The 17,915-nt window shown below is 43.8% G+C and overlaps 1 protein-coding gene across 1 annotated transcript in view; it reads right to left on the reverse strand.

Moving 5' to 3' along the window:
- cdh24b (cadherin 24, type 2b) overlaps positions 1-17,915 on the reverse strand; it is a 139,231-nt gene that overhangs the window by 19,010 nt on the left and 102,306 nt on the right. The window contains exon 6 of the mRNA XM_087178150.1: positions 10,552-10,737. Within this exon, the coding sequence (XP_087034276.1) occupies positions 10,552-10,737 (186 nt within the window). The remainder of the gene's footprint in view (positions 1-10,551; positions 10,738-17,915) is intronic.

The following is a 17,915-nucleotide window of genomic DNA, read 5'->3' on the forward strand; positions in this document are numbered from 1 at the left end:
GGGGGGGGCAACAGGGAAGAGTGAGCTAGTGGGATTAAAAAATACTCAGTGTGAAAATATATAATCATTCAAGGTTTAAATATACGCTCACTGTGAAATGAGTGATGATGACACATTTTATTAGCAAGAAAATTATGCAAATGTCAGTCCTACAAACGTCAGATCCAATAATATGTTTTGTGCTTTCATTTGGTCCAATTCTCACACTACATTTTCCACAGATGACTGCTAAATTACATATCAAAAGCAAAGAGATGGCAAATAATGAATTATTCCCACAGATAACAGCTCGCAGAGGCTAGAGAATGGTCACATCCAAAATCAGCTGAGGATGATTTGGAGTAAATAATACCACGGTTACCTTACATGTTGTCACGTTTGGATTCTTGAAGTGATACTTCAAAAAAAAGAAAAAAGTTGTTGTGGGTGGATGCTTGGAGCGCGGGTTTTTGTGTGAAGTGGGAAAAGACATTCATGAGGTGTTGATGTTATAGCATTGCCAATGAGATTCTTGATGCTCAAAGGGTTGAAAGGATTCTTGAGAGCTCCGACACTGAAGTAACTACATGTTTGGGCGTTGGTTTGACATTGCTTAGAGTTGATGTGGGGATATTCTTGACGTCCTAAGACTGGGGGGGGGGGTATATAACTGCTGTAGTGTTTACCGCCTGGGTGTTAATACTGGTGGTGTGTTTGTGGGAGTTGTATAAGATTACCGTTGTTTTCTAAATGTAGCACAGATGGATGTAAGCATGTGGTACTTCAGGTAGTTGTGTTGAACATTTTATCTAGGTTTGGCATTGTTTGTTTGCTGCAGTGTTGGCAACACATTTAGAAGTGTGTTTTCCTGTAATGTTACAAACATGTTGGTGAGGGTAATTTCAGACCTTGTGACACATTGTGGGAGGGAAACTTGTTTTTGTGACAGTATGGATCCGGAGTTCCAGCTTTCGGGGGCTGTGCAGATCTTGCACTGTGCCCACAAATAATTTCCACAAACAATGAAAATCAAAAACAAAACCACGCTCCTGTTCTCTATCACCATGGCAACTCTATTAGCACCATAGAGACTCTTACCTGGCTATGAGGAGCATTAGAAATTCCTTTGTATCCTTGCATCTACACAGGTATAAGAGATTTCATTTGGGATAGCGGCTCAGGCCCAGGAGATTGTTTGTTACAGAGAAGTTATGAAGCCTATTTGTCTGAGGTGTCCGTGTGATTGCGTGCCGCACTCCCACCAGCAGGCCGGCTCTGAAGCGATGAGATAGCCTCTGATCAGGTTTGCCGAAATGATTGTTAGCGAGGGGAGAGTCGTCACACACACTCTCTCACACACACACACACACGCATGCACACACTCATGACATACACCTGCTGCTGATTAAATCTGGAGAAAGCAACATGTTTGGTTCCGGTTCAAAATACCTGTTTGAGGTTTGAGGTATTAGTGTTAGTGTGTGTGTGGGCTTGTATGCAAGTACAAGTGGTTCTTGAGCCTGTGTGTCCTCAGATCCTCTGTCAGTAAAGTGTGTGTGTGTGCTTAAAGTAAGTGTGCATATGAATCATCTCAGTGTGATTGGCACAGAGAACCATGTTGGACAGAGGATAAATAGGCTCCCTGGCTATGCAGAATATTCGCTGTCAGATTGAAATGGGGGAAAAAATCATTCTGAGGATCCCAGCCGCAGTGGGAATATTGATATCCTCTCACTCGAGCTCTCTCCTTCCTTTCTGATCTCTCTTTTTCTATTTCTCCTTCTCTTTTCTTCCCTCTTTCTGAGCTGTAAACCAGAGTAAAATGCTTTACAGGAAATCAGCAGTTTTAGAAAGAGGTGAAGTCTGATTAAAAATTATGCAGAGAAAAGGACGAATGAAAGACATCAAAAAGCGAGCAAATTGGGGAATATCTCCGCAGAAGAAATAAATAAACAAGAAGAATTGTCAAGGGGGTGATGGGGAGATGGAGATTGTGAGACTAAGTGTGTGTGCGGGGGGGGGGGGGTTTAGCCGGGACGACGGAGGGAAAAGGTTCTCTGACGGGGTCCCCATTACAGGGAGAGAGACAATCTGTCTGAGGAGGAGAGGTGTCACTTACAGTGTGAGCACACACTCATCACCACCCCTCCCTCCCTCCATCCAGCACTCCATCACTCCGCTCCCTTTCCTTCGCTACCTCATACACTCCATCACCCACTCCCCTTCCCAGCCTCCACCCATCTTTTTCTCCCCCCCCCCCCCAAGTGTGAAGTGTGTGTGCGACAAGGCGCCAGCTCTGACAAAGCATGGCACACACACTCATCCTTCTCCCTCATCCGCCCTTACAGGAAGCACTTATCACTAACTTTCTGTTTTTGGTTTTTTTCTCTCTCTCGTGCACATTTGGGTGATTAGATGTGAATACATGCTCTGCTGCCTCATGCACACGCACACACACACATACACAGACACACACACACACACACACACACACACACACACACACACATACACACACACACCATAAAGACCAACTTAATTTTCAGACATTCTAATACCCTGGTATAACATCTGATGATCAAGACTTTATAGAACAGAGGTTAAATATATCTTCTAACGTCTTCACGTATTCGTCTTCACTTCATATTTGTTACTGACCAAACTGAAAGCAAAAAAACTAAAGTTACTCTTTAACTACACTTTCTTCCTGTGACATCTTCCAACATGCATACATACAAATGCTGAAATTACAGATGATTGTTTGCTTTGTTGTTTAAGAGAAACTGTGATAATTTTACTTTGCTTTTACTCACGTAGAGCTGTTTCCTGAGGTGGAAAGCAACCCTTTTGTTCTGTTTCTATTTCTATCACTTCTTTTCTTGTACTGAAGTTAGCATGCTAACCAGCTAGCCCCAGCCCAGTTGGACTGTCTTTTCACTTTCCGATACCGAGTCACTGTAGCGTCCAGTCTGCCTCGATGAAGCATCGCTGCTCAGAGGGCGTATTATAACCTCTTGTCAAACGAAACAATGGCTGAAGCTCTTGGCAAAACTGGTAACTAAACAGCTGTTTACTCTTTAACCACACATTAAATTACAGTTGATTATTTGGTGAAGAGAAAGTTTATAAGTTCATCAGCAACAACTTTGGTTATTGATTAAATCTTTAAAAGGAGCTATTTGTAAGTTTTGCTATTTTTACATAGCCAACATTAGCATTACAGCTGTTTACTTACCAGTCTTGCCAAAAGCTTCAGCCAAGACAAGGGATTATAACACACCCTCTGAGCTAGCTGGTTAGCATGCTAACTTCAGAGGATTGCTTTCCACCACTGGAGACGGCTCTTAGTGAGCAAAGGAATGAAATTTGATGCTGAACTCACAACATTTCTTCTAGACTGGTAAGTAAACAGCTGTTAATGCTAATGTTGGCTATGGAGCAACAGCAAAACTTACAAATAGCTCCTTTAAGTGATATATCAAGCAAAAATGCTAAATTCACTGTTTCCGGCTCCTCTCTCTGTTGGTTGGACAAAACAAGCAACGTGAAGATTTAATCATGGCCTCTGGAAATTTATTATTGGCACTTTTTTTTCTGTTCTCTGACCTTTTGCAGACACAGACCATTCATCCACTAATCGTAATCAACAAATTAAATGTAAATAATCACAAGTTGCAGTCCTTGAATGTGCATAGACACTCAATTATCTCTAGTTAATGTTGCCCTCCTCTTCTATACACACACACACACACACACACACACACAAACACACACACAGACACACACACACACGCACTCTACAAGTGTAACCTTCTCCTGTCCTGCGATGCGGCGCCCCCACAGTCCTTTTTGAAATTCAAATTACTCTATACAATTTCCCTTTTAAATTCGCTTCACAGTTAGCAGAAATTAATTAGCTAACCTGCATGCTAGACTGGCGATACATAATACATCTCTCCTCAAAGAGGCCGACCCATAGGCATACATGCTCGATTGAGAAAGTGTGTGTGTGTGTGTGTGTGTGTGTGTGTGTGTGTGTGTGTGTGTGTGTCCAGGCTTTACAGTAAATGTACATCACTGCAGGGTGAGGCTTTCCAGCACAGAGTCGGTGCCTCTCACTGACATTTCTCTAATTGAGGGAAAATAAATACTCAAGTGAACATGTGTGTTCTTGTGCTCACCTATAAGTGTGCGAGTGTGTATATGGTCTGTGGCATGTGCATGCTTGTGTGCGTTCAGCGCCCTGCTGTCCTTGGCAGCTTGAGTCCTTTCTTGATTTCGTGCATCCTAAATCAAGATCATACATCACATTTGTCTGATGACAAACGCAGCTTTGGACATTTCTGCCAACAAGCACAACTGCAGAGATGGGAGAACAAAGACTCGTTTAAATCTCCCTTTTGACTTTGTTCTTCTTCTGTTTCTGTCTTATTTCTCTCCCAGATGTCCTGTGTCTTCCTTTTTTTTCCTCCAACATATGAGCAAGACATTGGTCTCTCTCTCTCTCTCTCTTCCCCCCCTTTCGCTTTCTCTTCCTCTCTCCATCTTTTTCTCTCTTTTTCCCTCAGAGGAGATTAACACAATCTCTCCTCCGCGTGAGAAAACAAACACAGATAATCCTGGGCGCACTGCTGGCGTGTGACCGAGGATTAGCCAGCCGTTTTAAGTGAGAGCATATGGAAATAATAACGGCAAACTGACACATGCGCGAGCTAGCTTGTCCCCCAGGTAAAAGGAAAGAAAGGCGCACAAATAGCAGGCTTACACAGCTCACAGCACCCCGAAAACACACCTCAAAAGGGAAACTCCTGAATCGGGATATCGCCGGGTTCGTATTAATGATGTTGTGACATGCCTAGTGTTGCGTCTAGTGATCCCACTTTGTTATATACATGCTATTAAATACAGTATACATGTGTAAAGAGGTGCTGTGAAATCTGGGCATTATCCTAGTTTGCTTTTAAAGTTTTTTTTTTTTGTTTTTTTTTAATGCTTCAGTTGTAATAAATGCTCCAACCATCAAAACACAGGTAGGCCTTCATTGAATCATCACCTGTCTGATTTGCATGTAAAGCATCTGTGTCCATCAGCTGATGACAAGACGTTCCATGCCTCTTCCTTTTCTTCTAATTGCTCCTCATTGGAGCAGCTGATTAGATTTTGATTAGTTGATTGATTCCAATGAAACCTTAACCAGCCTCCACCAGTTAAGAGCTCCCATTGGCTTGAATGTTACCCTCTGGCCATTAGGGGGCACTGCTGCAGAGCTATGTCAAGGAGCCACTGTGCTGGGGAGTGTTATGGTAATTCCTCAATTACCTGCTACTTACACTGTGGCCTTGTTCACATGCTGTATCAAAAATCTATTAGCAGCAATGTGTACATTCATTAACAGCTATATGTAATAAGTAAATAACTGGAGTGGAGCAGAGCTGATGGGACGGGACAATTAAAGAGCATAAAATGAGGAAGAAACTAGAAAGGGGAAGTTTTATTTATTTATTTTTTTTATTGAATGGATGAATAGTCTGTTTGTGTTAGTATGTCTGTGAATATATCTGCACGGATATGTGCGTCTTTCTGTGTTTCTCTTTACGAGCACACGTGAATGTGAATGAGGCAGACCTGGGCTGAGTCACAGACAAACAAACACACACTGTCTGACATGGCCTCCAGACACAAAACAGAGCAAGGACGAGATAGGGTAGGGAGGGCCTGTGTGTGTGTGTGTGTGTGTGTGTGTGTGTGTGTGTTTATATTTACTCGCGTTTTAGCTTGTGTGTCTCCCCCTGCATATTTGGATATATACGTGTGTGTATGAGGGAGGGGGGGTCAGAGAGAGAGAGAGAGAAACAAAATGCAGAGAGACAGCAGCAGATGATGAGAAAGGGGGTAAAAGGGTTGAGGTTGGGGGTGAGGTAATGGTTGGGGTGGGGGCGTGGGATGGTGGTGGTGGTGGGGTGATAGAGTAAGGGAGAATGGGGAGAGGGAGAGAAATCTTTTTATTGCTGGGGGTCTCTGAGGGACTGACAGTAAATAAGCAGTGATAAGCAGCAGGCAGCTTCAGTCGGAGCCCAGTCTTGCAGGCTTTTAATGACCCAGCTTGGCTAGAGCTATGGCTCTACCATGTTCTCCTCCTCCTCCCTTTGCTCGTCGGCACATCATCCACAGTCTTCCTCGTCTTCATCCGTCTCATTTTCTCCGTCTGCCTTCCTCCCCCTTTTTCTTCTCCCGAGCTCCATTTTGTCATCACACATTCTCTCTCTGTCTCATTTTAACTATCTCCTAACTCCTTCCACCAGCTCCCTCTCTTGACTCTATATATCCCTAATCTGCTATTAACCCCCTCCGCCTCCCCCGCCTCCCCTCCCCGTCAGCTCACTCTCCCACCCACCTCCCATCTGACACATGGTAGAGAGGTAAAGACGAGCTCTGCCGCGCAGCCTCCCTCTCCATCTTTAAACGAGCAATCGCGCCTCTTTGCAGCTCTTTTCGCTCATTTGCCAGTTTAAACACAGGGAGCTGCAAGGTCAAGTGTGTTGTATTGATGTGTGTCTCTGTATGTATCTCTCTGTGGTTTATTGGTGCTTGTGTAGGTGTGCATCCCCATTCTGTGTATCTGACTGTGTGTGTGTGTGTGTGAGAGAGAGAGAGAGAGAGAGATAGAGAGAGAGAGAGAGAGAGAGAGAGACAGTGCATCTCAGATCATCGGTTAAAGAGATTCAGCCCACAGCGGTGAGATGACCAGCAAGGTCAAGGCAACACTCTGTGGCAACACAAATTGTTCCACTCGGAAATCCTTCCTTCTCCGGGGGCGCACAGATCATCTCCTTCCCTGTTAAAATCCTTCACAGTTTGAAAGCCGCCTGACTCCGGGAAAATGTACAGAGGGCCGATGTGACACTGTAACGCAACCCAAACAGATGCACGAACGCATAGCAACAGCAAAAAGAAAAGCATTGCTCTTGTATTTTAAAAAATTTTTTTGGTTGTTTGTTTGTTTAACGAAGTGGAAACTGAGGGGAAGCTTAGCGCTAATTTTACGCTTTGTTTACTTTAATTCTATTAGAGTTGTAGCCCATCTTACATGTTTTTCATTAGTTTCCCTGAAAGGCTAAATCCCTCTTTATCTATTCAAGTCAGATTTTTTTCATTAATATTATTAATATGAAGAGTTTCCTGTAGCACACCTACATTTACACAAAATCCCAGCGCTGCCAAGGACTACATCTAATGTAAATGGTGCCTTACAGCGTCTGAAAATATTCAATATAAGCACTGCTTTTCTTGGAAGCGTTGAAAACGAATCCACACGCAACCCATGAGTCTTCAGTTTCATTCAATATTTCACCCATTGCAGCAATCCTGGTCTAATCTATTTCTCTTTCTTGGTGCCTTTGTAGAGGGATTAAAGCCACACAAAACAGCGCGAAGGAGGCCATGTTGAAATATTAATTGTACGCTTTGTTTTGTGTGTCTGGATCCAATGGGAGGAATACTGCAGGTGGGAGGTGTCTGTATGAGTCTACATGTAATTTTCCCGCCCGTTTCGCTGGTCGCCCAGCACATGTTGAAGTGATCGATCCTCCTTCGGTACGCAGCAGGTTGCCCCTTTTTTTCCCTCTCTCCCTTCGCTGCTCTCTCTTCTTCACTGTGCTTGTTGCTGCCTCCCTATCTCTAAGGTTGGTTTTTTTTTCCATTTAAGCTCTTTTTATTATTTATTTTGTCATTTTTACCTGCTTGTCTTTCTGGATGAGTTTTTCTACCTCCCTGTGCCTCTCAGTCTCTAGCTGTGCTAATTTCTCTCTGTGGCTGTCAGTGATTTCGCAGCTCTCGCTGTCTCTGCATCTCTCTTCCTCCCTTTGCATGTCTCTCTCTCTGGTCCCTTTATACTCTTACTACCTTGTTATACCGCACTCTCAGCTGCCACTGTCTCTCAGGAGCTCATTTTAACACTCCTCCCTCACCTCTCCCATCTTTCTCTCTCCGTCTTCATCCCCACTCTTTTTCCCTTATTCCTGGGCCCTCACCTTTGATTTCTTTCTTCCTGCATCTCTCAGTGTATCCAGTCCTCTGCCTGCCTCTCTGCCTCTCTTCAAAAAAAAAAGCTTGGAAATCCTGCTCCACACACCACCTCCAGGTGCGGATTGTTTTTAATGAATCCTGCAAACCCAAGGCTGAGAACTGACACAGTGATAAATTCACACACACACTCCCTGCATACACCGGTATGCACAGCTTCACCGCTGCAGAGTTTCTATGCACTAAATGAAGGCGACGGGACTGAAGAGAGGTGAAACATCTCCAAGAACCTTACGCCACTCCAGGTGGCCTCAAATAGCACTTAGAAATACCGTGAACACACACAGACACACACACACACACTCCTGTGCACCAGTCACCGGTGCAATCACACATAACGCATTTTTGAATATAAATAGCAATATTTCTGACAGAGTTGAAAAATTGCTGTTATTTCGTGCAGATTGTCTCTGTTCTCTGAAAACAAGATTTCTCCAGAATGGAAATGTTTCAGAAAGTTCAGGATCTTCTTCTTCTGATGAGTTTCCAAAGGATTTTTATCAGCATATGAGTTTGGGAACTTTTTTTCATCTTCCAAGTTATAGATGGATCCCTGTGACACGGCGAGATACGGGGCCGTATCTCACACCGGCCGCAAAGCGCCACGCAAGAGTCTTTGCTAGTTTCAGACTGACGCAGTTGTCATTTTCCCATCCAGCGCCCACGCTGTTTAAACAGGAAATACATTTGCATTTACCTGTGCACCAATGGGGGCATCATCTTGAAGCAGCAGAAAGCGATTTCACAATTGACCAACAAAAACCTTGTTTTAAGCTGGTGACGCAGCATTTCACTGTTGAGTCAATCATCAGCTGACCAACCAAACCAATGGTTTGAAGAAGAAGCAAAAACTTTCATTCATACACAGTTTCCCAGTTTCGGCTTCTTCAATGTGAGAGTTTTTGTATTTCACTCCCGTTTTTTTCACCTCTTGAAATTGAACGTCTTTTGAGTTTTGACTGCAGGTCAAACAAAAATGAGGCCTTAAGTTTTGACTTTATTTTATAAGCAAAATATTCTTCTTCAGGAAATGGAGTGGACTGTACGGTGCACAGGTTCCTGTAATGAAGGAGCCTGTTGCTTGGTGCAGCTGTTTGTGCTCACTGATGAAGGCCTTGGATACACAGGAAGAACGTATATTAGGATCAATCAATTGCTGTGTTTTTCATGGAATTTGTTGCCGCATCATAATACATACACCGCATATGCATGAATGTGACTGCCTGTGTGGTGTATATTATATAACATACATAACAAGCACGTGAGCACGCTTTGTTAATGACTGACATCCCATACATCAGAGTGGCTAATGGCATCACAGGAGACACATGTGTCTTAATTGAAGTGTCTGAAAGGATCCTTTGAATTGAAAGCATTATATATATATACACACACACACACACACACACACACACACACACATACACACACACACACAGGGCCCTTGTTCCCATTAAACCTGCATTACATGCGAGTGCCAGGGCCTCCGTCCTCCTCCTGAGACAGACATGCATGTACTTTAACGAGTCACACTGGTGATTAGCGGGTGTCAGCACTCCTTGCCCCCACCGTGCACACACGTCTTTATAAGAATGTGGTTATTCGGGATGACAGGGCTGCTTAGGGGATGGCTGTTTGAAATTGAAATCATCTAGAATTACACTAAAGGGAACTATTAGCCAAGTGAACTCAGAATGGAAGGGCAGAGTCTATTTGATCCCTCTGTACATGCAAATGCTCCGCACAGAAAAGCTTGGCTGAAAGGCAGCAGTCAAAACACCTCAACAGTGGTCAAAACAGTTTTTCTGCAAATTAGACTCAACTCAGCCGCCGCAAACATTTGCATTTGGATGCGTCATGCTTTGATTGGATTTTCGAATGGATGTTTCATTATGTTTGCTGCAAACAGATGGAAATATTGATAAAAAACGGAGGCTTGTTTACAGTGGGTGAATCAAGCAGCAAATTTAGTTGTTAGAAGCTCATCAAAAACACTCTCGTCTGATGGGAGTCAAATAAGGAGAAAAGGTAAGATGAATATAGATCACGTTAAATCGTAAGATCCTCACTGTAAAGACGTCGGAGAGATGAGTCATGTTAAATCTTATAGGCTTGTATAGCCTGTTTGTGTATTTCCAGGTAATTCCAGGTTAATGGGCTTAGGCAACACGGTGTTGGATATGCTTTGACTCCCAGACGAAACAAAACACCTCTCAAAGAAAAAAAAAACCTGCTCACTTCACCTCTCCTCCCCCTCATCATCTGTTCTCTCTCTCTCTCCATCCTCCTCTGTCCTGCCCCCTCTCCCCTTTACCCTTTCAAACCAGCACCTTCCTATTCATGCTCTCTCACCCCTCCCTCATCTGTCTCCTTCTCCTCCCCTGCCATCATTGCTCGTGACATCCAAATGACCCTTCCCGCATCTTCCTCCTCCCTATTCCGCCCCTCCTTCCGTCTGTGCGTCCCTCCGCCTCCGTCCCCCCACCCCACCCACCTTGTTGAGCGTGATGACAGCCTCTTGGTTCACTCCGGTGATGTTGAACGTGTCCCCGGTCTCCCCCTCCAGGATGGTATATTCCAGCTTGGCGTTCTCGCCGAGGTCAGCGTCAGTGGCTGAAATACGCCCTATCTCGGCGCCCGGGATGGCCAGCTCGGAAACAGAGAAGGACCACATGCCTGGGAGAGACAGATGACATGACGGCGCACATTAGGGAAACAGTCTCCATCTTTCATTAGCGCCGATACACTTCATTTGTTAGTTAAACATTTCATTTTGTCTTTTGAACTGTTTTCAAATTGCTTTTCCCCACCTGTGCCGAGCCAATATTTACAATATTTCATTCAGATAAGGCGCCATTTAATTTAACAGAACTGCGAGGATGAAGGGGACAGATTAAAGAAGAGAAAGGCAGAGTGTGTGTGTTTGAGCGCTCAGCACTGAGATATTATTAAAATCCAGGTAAAATACAGCCAGAAAAACCTGTCATTTTAAAAAAAGTAGCTAAATTAAAAAGAGGCATGGATTAAAAAACAGAAGGAGTAGAGGAGATAGAGAAAAAAGCAAAGATTACTGAGGGAGAAGCGGCTGCGTCTCCCTCAGAACATTCGAACCGGATGATGTGAGCCAACTACTCATCACAAACCTCAACTTTTTAGTCCCTGAGTCGTGCGTTCCTTCCTCCTGCTAACAAGTATTAATCAAGATAACAGGCTGTTTCATGTGTGCTGCCATCATGTTTAAACATGCTGCTTTTCCTTTTAGTGCTGCTGCCATTAAAGAGGCACATTATGAGTCCCTTCTTTTCCTGGCTGTGCAGTTTGTATTACACACAAACACACACACACACACACACACACACACAGAGCTCTTTTCTCTTATTATTCACCTGATGCACCTTCTGATGAAAATATGGAGAACCAGACACAACATCAGTGGACTCACATAACTGCATAAAAAGCAGACATATAAATTCAAATATCCAACTACCACTTTATTTCAGCCACACACACACACACACACACACACACACACAGTCCACCAGCAGCACTGACAAGACTAAGTATGGTGGGAAAGATAGAAATTGAGCGAGAAGGGGGAAAAAAAGCAAGATATCACTGTTTGGCTCACACACAGAACAGACAGGCTCATTCAAACAGAGCTGTTATCTGCTCGGCTAAAGCTAAGGGAATCAGATAGACCTGTAAACGTGAGGGAGAGAACGACATCGCACAAACACATTTGGGTTGACAGAATAAAAGATAGCCAGCACTTCAACCAGACAGTATCTGGGCCAACACACAGTCAGATGAATTCCTGTAAAGCTGACAACATCAGAGCGAGACAAAAAAAAAGTGAGGTTATTTCACTTTGTGGATCAGCATTACAGTTCAGACATCAAAGTGGCATCTGCAACCAAAGTTATCACTCAGCGTGTTTGATTGTTGTCTCTTTAAGTCTGTTGATGTCAAATCTCCGGCGTAGGCTTCCCTGCTGATAATTACTAATGTTGCCGTTTTTAAAAACACAAAGGGGTTTCTCTCTCTCCAACAGCTAAATCAGGTTGCTTGTCACTGCATTCAAAAAACGACCCATAGGACCGTGTGATCTGACAATCCTCTTGGAAGGACACCATTTTTGTCAGTGCCTTCAAAACACAAATGACTGCTTTAGAAATGATTCTTTTTAATCTGGTTTTCTAAACCGGAAAACCTGTGGCGAGGTTTTGGTTACGTTTTAAGCAATTAAAACAAGGACATTAGCTCTGATTTTAGAAATGGACTCTTATCGACCACTCGAAGCGCTTTACATTACAAGCCACATTCACACAAGCGTTCACATTCATACAGCACTTTTCTACCACATTCACACAGCAGTGCTACATCAGGGGCAATTTTGGGTTCAAGAGTCAAACCGCCGACCTCCCGATTAGTGGCCGTGCCTGAGCCACAGTCGCCCCTGATGTCACGAGTTCAAGCCCCCTGATCCTAAGCCAGGCGCCATGAAAATGAAGAAACACTCGAGCTTTCTCTACAGGTTTAAAAGTACTGGAATCAGCAAAACAAATCCCCCATGTGTAAGTTGAAATCGAGAATGTAAAGCCAGAATGTCAACAGCAGGCGTGACGTGGGTTTTCTCAGTGGTACAGTGGCTGCAGCCCTGATTAAACTTCCGTACAAGGTCAGGGGAGGATTGTTGTCCTGGTTAACAGAAACCAGTGTTGACTGTAGGAGAACGGGTGCAAACAGGATTCTCCTGATCAAAGTCAGATGCTTTGTGCACACATCCATTCACCCCGACTCCTTCTCCAAAGCTGCATTCATGCTTGATGCAACGGGTTAACACAGTAAATGTATGGTGTGGGTTTTGATTTATATCCCCGTGTCAGATTTCATCCGTTCATATCACAACAACTGCAGCGCTGGACGGATTTATTTCATGTGATCAGATTGTATCATCCCCAGAGCAGATATGTTTACATTCTTTCATTAACTATAGAGTGACGGCTGGCTACACACGACCTTATAGAACTGGAGGTAGAGCTATTTTCATTCGCTGTGATAGAGAGCGGTGATGGTGGTGAGCAGAGATGTTTTTGTTACGTGTGTGTTACTGAAAAGGATTAAGACCACAAAAGCAGTCCTGTCCAACCACAGCTCTTGAAGGCCTCGTCTCTGTAGTGTTAATACAGACCAGGACTTGATAATAATACATTTTATTTATAGGCGCCTTTTTAAGGCACTCAAGGACACCTTACAACACACAGTAAAAGAAATAAAATAGCAAGACCAATGCATAAAATACTAAATAAATTGGAATAAATATAATTGGTAAAAATAGATATGATTGCATTGGATGCTAGTGATGGAGTCAAACAGAATAGTTTGAAGAGGTGGGATCTGAAGGGAGGAAGAGAGTCAATTTCACGGATGTCTTGGTGAAGTGAGTTCCAGAGTCGAGGGGGCATCAAGGAAGAGACCCAAACTCTCAACCTGGGGTGAAGGAGGAACGGTGACACTGTCAGTAACCAGAGAGAAACTGTGGGTGGTGCTGTGGTGTGGGTGCTACGAGCAAAATGCACAAACTGTTGTTAACCTGCCTTCCTCCCTCTCCAGCCCACAGTCTCCTGACTGTGCTGTTTACTGAGAAAACCATGGCGCTGTCCGTGGTGCTGAAGTCACAGACTGATTCATAAAAACTCCCCATTTGATATTTAATTGTTTCTAAAATATCAAAACATCTCGGGCCATTTTAAGAGACATATTGTAACAATGTTCAGAGCGACCTCGGTTTCCTGAAGTAGTGAAGTAGCCGTTGATTGAGTCAAATGTTGCTTAGCGATCTTTGAACTCCACTACTATGGCAGCGCGTTCGAATGTGTACAGGCGTAGCTGTCACTTCAACCGTCGCTGTTTAAAGTCCCTAATATCAATAGGTGAGACAACCGCTTGTTAGAATATTACATGTTAAAAAGAGTTTTTGTATTATGATGTATTCTGTCACAAACATCTAGAAATAAATCATGTTTTATAACGACTGTTTTTTCTGCCTTCTATCTTTGTTTAATTAGCTTCTTGCCTGGAGGTCACTCCCAGTTACTGATGCTGTCTGTGCAGAACATGGACTGTGTACTGAAGGCATTGCACTCACAATAAAGACATCCATCTGGGAGATGAGCTATTTGGTGGTGGTTTCAAACTGAACATGATCAGAGGAGGGAAATTTAACCTTCCATCACATATTGGAAAAAAAAAAAAAAAAAAATCTCATAAGATGAGAAGAAGTAGCAGGTGAAAACACTGTAACTCCAACCTTTTTTCTCAGCTGACAAACAGACAGTCAACTTGTTACTGCTGTAGTAATATTATCATGGACAACTCTAAAAAACAGAACAGCCAAGATGGATTTGAAGAGATTAGAACAAATTCTTTCTTGATCAAGATGAAACCACAGTGAATCAAACAGTTGTAATTTTTTTAATAAGCTGCCTTTTATAATCAGATTGTTTCCGAGTTATGATCTGCATGTTTACCTGAGCGGCGTCTATTAATTGCTGTTTTATTGACTGAGAGGAAATTCTTTTTATCATTTGTTTGTTAGCGTTTTCCGTCTGCGGCTGCCGGTATAATGGCTGAGATTTTTTGCCAACTGATCCTCGGCGGAGATTACATAACAGCACAAGTGACACAAATTCATCACTGAAATTCAAATGAGATTTGTTTTTTCATGGTTAAATAAGTGGTTAGCTGAGAGCTAGCGCTGCAGCATTTTCTTCAGCAGTAACTGTGACAGTAGCGTTAAGCTCACTGCCGGCCTTATGGCTCTAAAGGGCTGTGAATTGGCCCCATCACCATATGCTGCTCTCCAGGCTGCTCTTTACCCACTCCTTTTCTTTTTTTTACTTGACTTCATTTACCTCCTGGTGAACAACTGTTTCATCCTTCTCCCCCGTCGCTCCGCCTTCTGCAATTTACTCAGGTGCTCCACTAGACGAGCAGCGTGTCCCTCTATCTGGAAAGTGTAATGTACAGGATGTAATGGCTGGTTTCAACTTCTATACTAATGGATTGAAAAGGAGAAAAACACAGGATCAAGTGATTTAAGGTCACTTGAAGGTACTACAGTCCACGAGCACCGCCTGCAAAAAGGACTTCATAGTTTCACATACAATGAACTCCCACAGTGCTGTTACTCATATGGAGGAACGTGTTTCTCTTTATTCATTACTCTCCACAAACCAGAACTGTGAATTTAGCTACTTTCTTTCACTTCATAATTATGTTTTCCCTTCCGATCACAAACACTGTCAATGTCCTGCCCTCTTGGCTGCCCTCTTTTGACATCGCCAACACCCGCTACCTGTCCAGAGCCTGAGGAGCGTTCGCATCCCGGCCGCCACCTGTTTGACCTGTTGCACTCTGGCAGGTGCTACAGGTCATTTTAAAACTCAGACCATTAGACTACTGAACAGTTTAAAGCCATTTGCACTTTTATTCAGCACAATCATGCAAAATGCAAACACAGTGCTTGTGCAACTTTCTTCATTCCCCTGCAATTTTCCACTCCAAAGAATTATATCCACACTTGTGCAATAATCACAGGCTGATAATGTGTGTGAAGCTCTCTTTTAATTGTTTTTAACTGAAGCACCAACCAGGAGTAGCACCAGCTCCTAATTTCATTGTATTTTGCACAGTACAATGACAATAAAGGCTTTCTATTCCCTCCATTCTAAAAAAAACTGGATAAGTTCCTGCGAGTGACAACAAACAGCAAATGCTATTCCTCAGCCTCCATCAATATAATAAAAACAAAATCATTTCAAGCCTGTAAAAGACAAATCTTCATGCACCTCTGTCTCAGAGAAATTACGTTCACCTACTAAATGCAAGGGCAAACAGGGTTTGAGAGAAACGTAGTGATGCTGATGTTTTATCAGCATCGTCCCAAAACGCTGATAAAACGTATCTGCAAAATGTTCACTGACACCGCCTTTCATTGTTTTCCTATAAAGTCCATTTTGAACTAAAGCATGAGAAGTTATTTATGGTTCTGTTTAGGCTTCCATTTCACTTTGTTAAGGCTGGAGAAAGATCAGTACGGTGGCCCAGAGAGCTCAACGCAATGCAGCTTAAGAAAACACATGCAAGTAGACAAAACACAGACAAATTCAGAAAACAGCTTCATCAATTTGACAACACATGCGCTGCAAACTCTCTCCACACAACCCGAGTGTTTCCAGGGGACACTAATAACTGATATTTAACTCCCTGCTTCCACTGAAGGAGAAATCTTTGTGCAACCACATGAAATGATACTCTGGACCATAGTGTCCTTCCGCCTTTGTGGTAACAGTTTGGTGAAGGCCATTTCCTGCTTTAACATGACACTGCCCTCGACGTGTGAAGAAATGGATTTCCCAGCTTGGTGCAGAAGAACTTTACTGGCCTGTGCAGAGCTGTGACCTCAACCCCATCCAACACCTTTGGGATGAATTAGAGCCCTGACTGTGAGCCAGGCTTTATCAAAAGCCATCAGTGCCTGACATCACTAATGCTCTTGTGCCTGAATGGGGGCAAATCCCTGCAGATCATGTGGAAAGTTCTCTTGTTATAGCAGCATAATAATGTCCGTGGTTTAAGAAAGAACATTTTCAACAACCACTAAAGTCTGCGTGTCTTTGTTGTTTTACCTGCTCTAAGAATTCCCCACTGGGTTCACCTGACATGATCAAACACAGGAAAGTGTTGAGTGTGACATAACAATCCTTAAAGTAAATATATTCTGCTGCTGACAGAGTGTGCCAGCACCCACATGGCCCTGCAGGGGTCTGCCCACTGAAAGGGACAGCGTGTGCTGTCAATGCTAAATGCCAGTTTATGCGGTGTGACTACCATGCCTACCATCTGGGACCGACATAGCACCAGAAGGCTGAGACGGAGACGACTCGAACATAAACAGGCCCCGTTGCTAATGAGACAGCAAATTAGGAAAGTTATTTACAAGTCAGAGACTGCGGTCTGTATTGATCTGAGCTATTGTACGGTGAAGCAGGACAACACAAACCTACGCCACCACACAAGGGCTCTTTCCCTCACACACACACACACACACACAGGGAGTGCTCACGAGGAGAGTGACAACGGGGGTGTGAGGCTGGCGGAGTAGGCTAGACCTAGTCATTATCAGCTTTCTGCTCACTCAGGAGAGCAGCTGGCAACACAAGTCATACATCATTTCCACATGTGATGGACGGGGGGGGGTAAAAAAGAGGGGGGATCATGCAAAGCAGGATGGGAAAGAGGATAGTAAAAGGGTGAGTGGCAGGGAGGAGAATCCCAGCACACAGAGCTCAAAAAGCAGCTCAGGTCTCTGATAAAAATCACACGTAGGACGAAAATAGAAAGCAGTTTGGATCTGTCCTTCGCCTTTGTTCGCAGAGGTACAGCCATTAGAGCGGGCTGTGAGGAAACAGCATGGGTGCATTGGTTCAATGCTTCTCGTCTGACTAATATAGGTGCTCCCCGCTGAGCTGGCCATAATTGTGCAGGGAGAGGAGATCGAAAGCCCTCCTGCGCTGTATTTGGACACTACTTCACAGAGAAGAAGACACTCTCTTCACGTCTCTTTTTCACCTGGCCCACCTCAGCCTGTGTTGACTCCCCTGACTGTTGTCAAACCCAGTTCAATACGGGATGTAACAATTGGACGGGGACTGGGGCGATGGGATGAACGCCGGCTGGGGGATTAGTTGGAAATGGAGTGAAAAGGCAGGTGGTGAGTGTTAATTAGGGAGGGTGTCGTTTAATACAGGTTTGAAAGTGGAGAAAAAAGCACTTAACTTGGGTGGGTGGGT

This window comes from Seriola lalandi, unplaced genomic scaffold (assembly GCF_002814215.2).
Source record: "Seriola lalandi dorsalis isolate HSWRI2012SDOR001 ecotype SW California unplaced genomic scaffold, Sedor1 jcf7180002054677, whole genome shotgun sequence".
Lineage (NCBI taxonomy): Eukaryota > Metazoa > Chordata > Actinopteri > Carangiformes > Carangidae > Seriola > Seriola lalandi.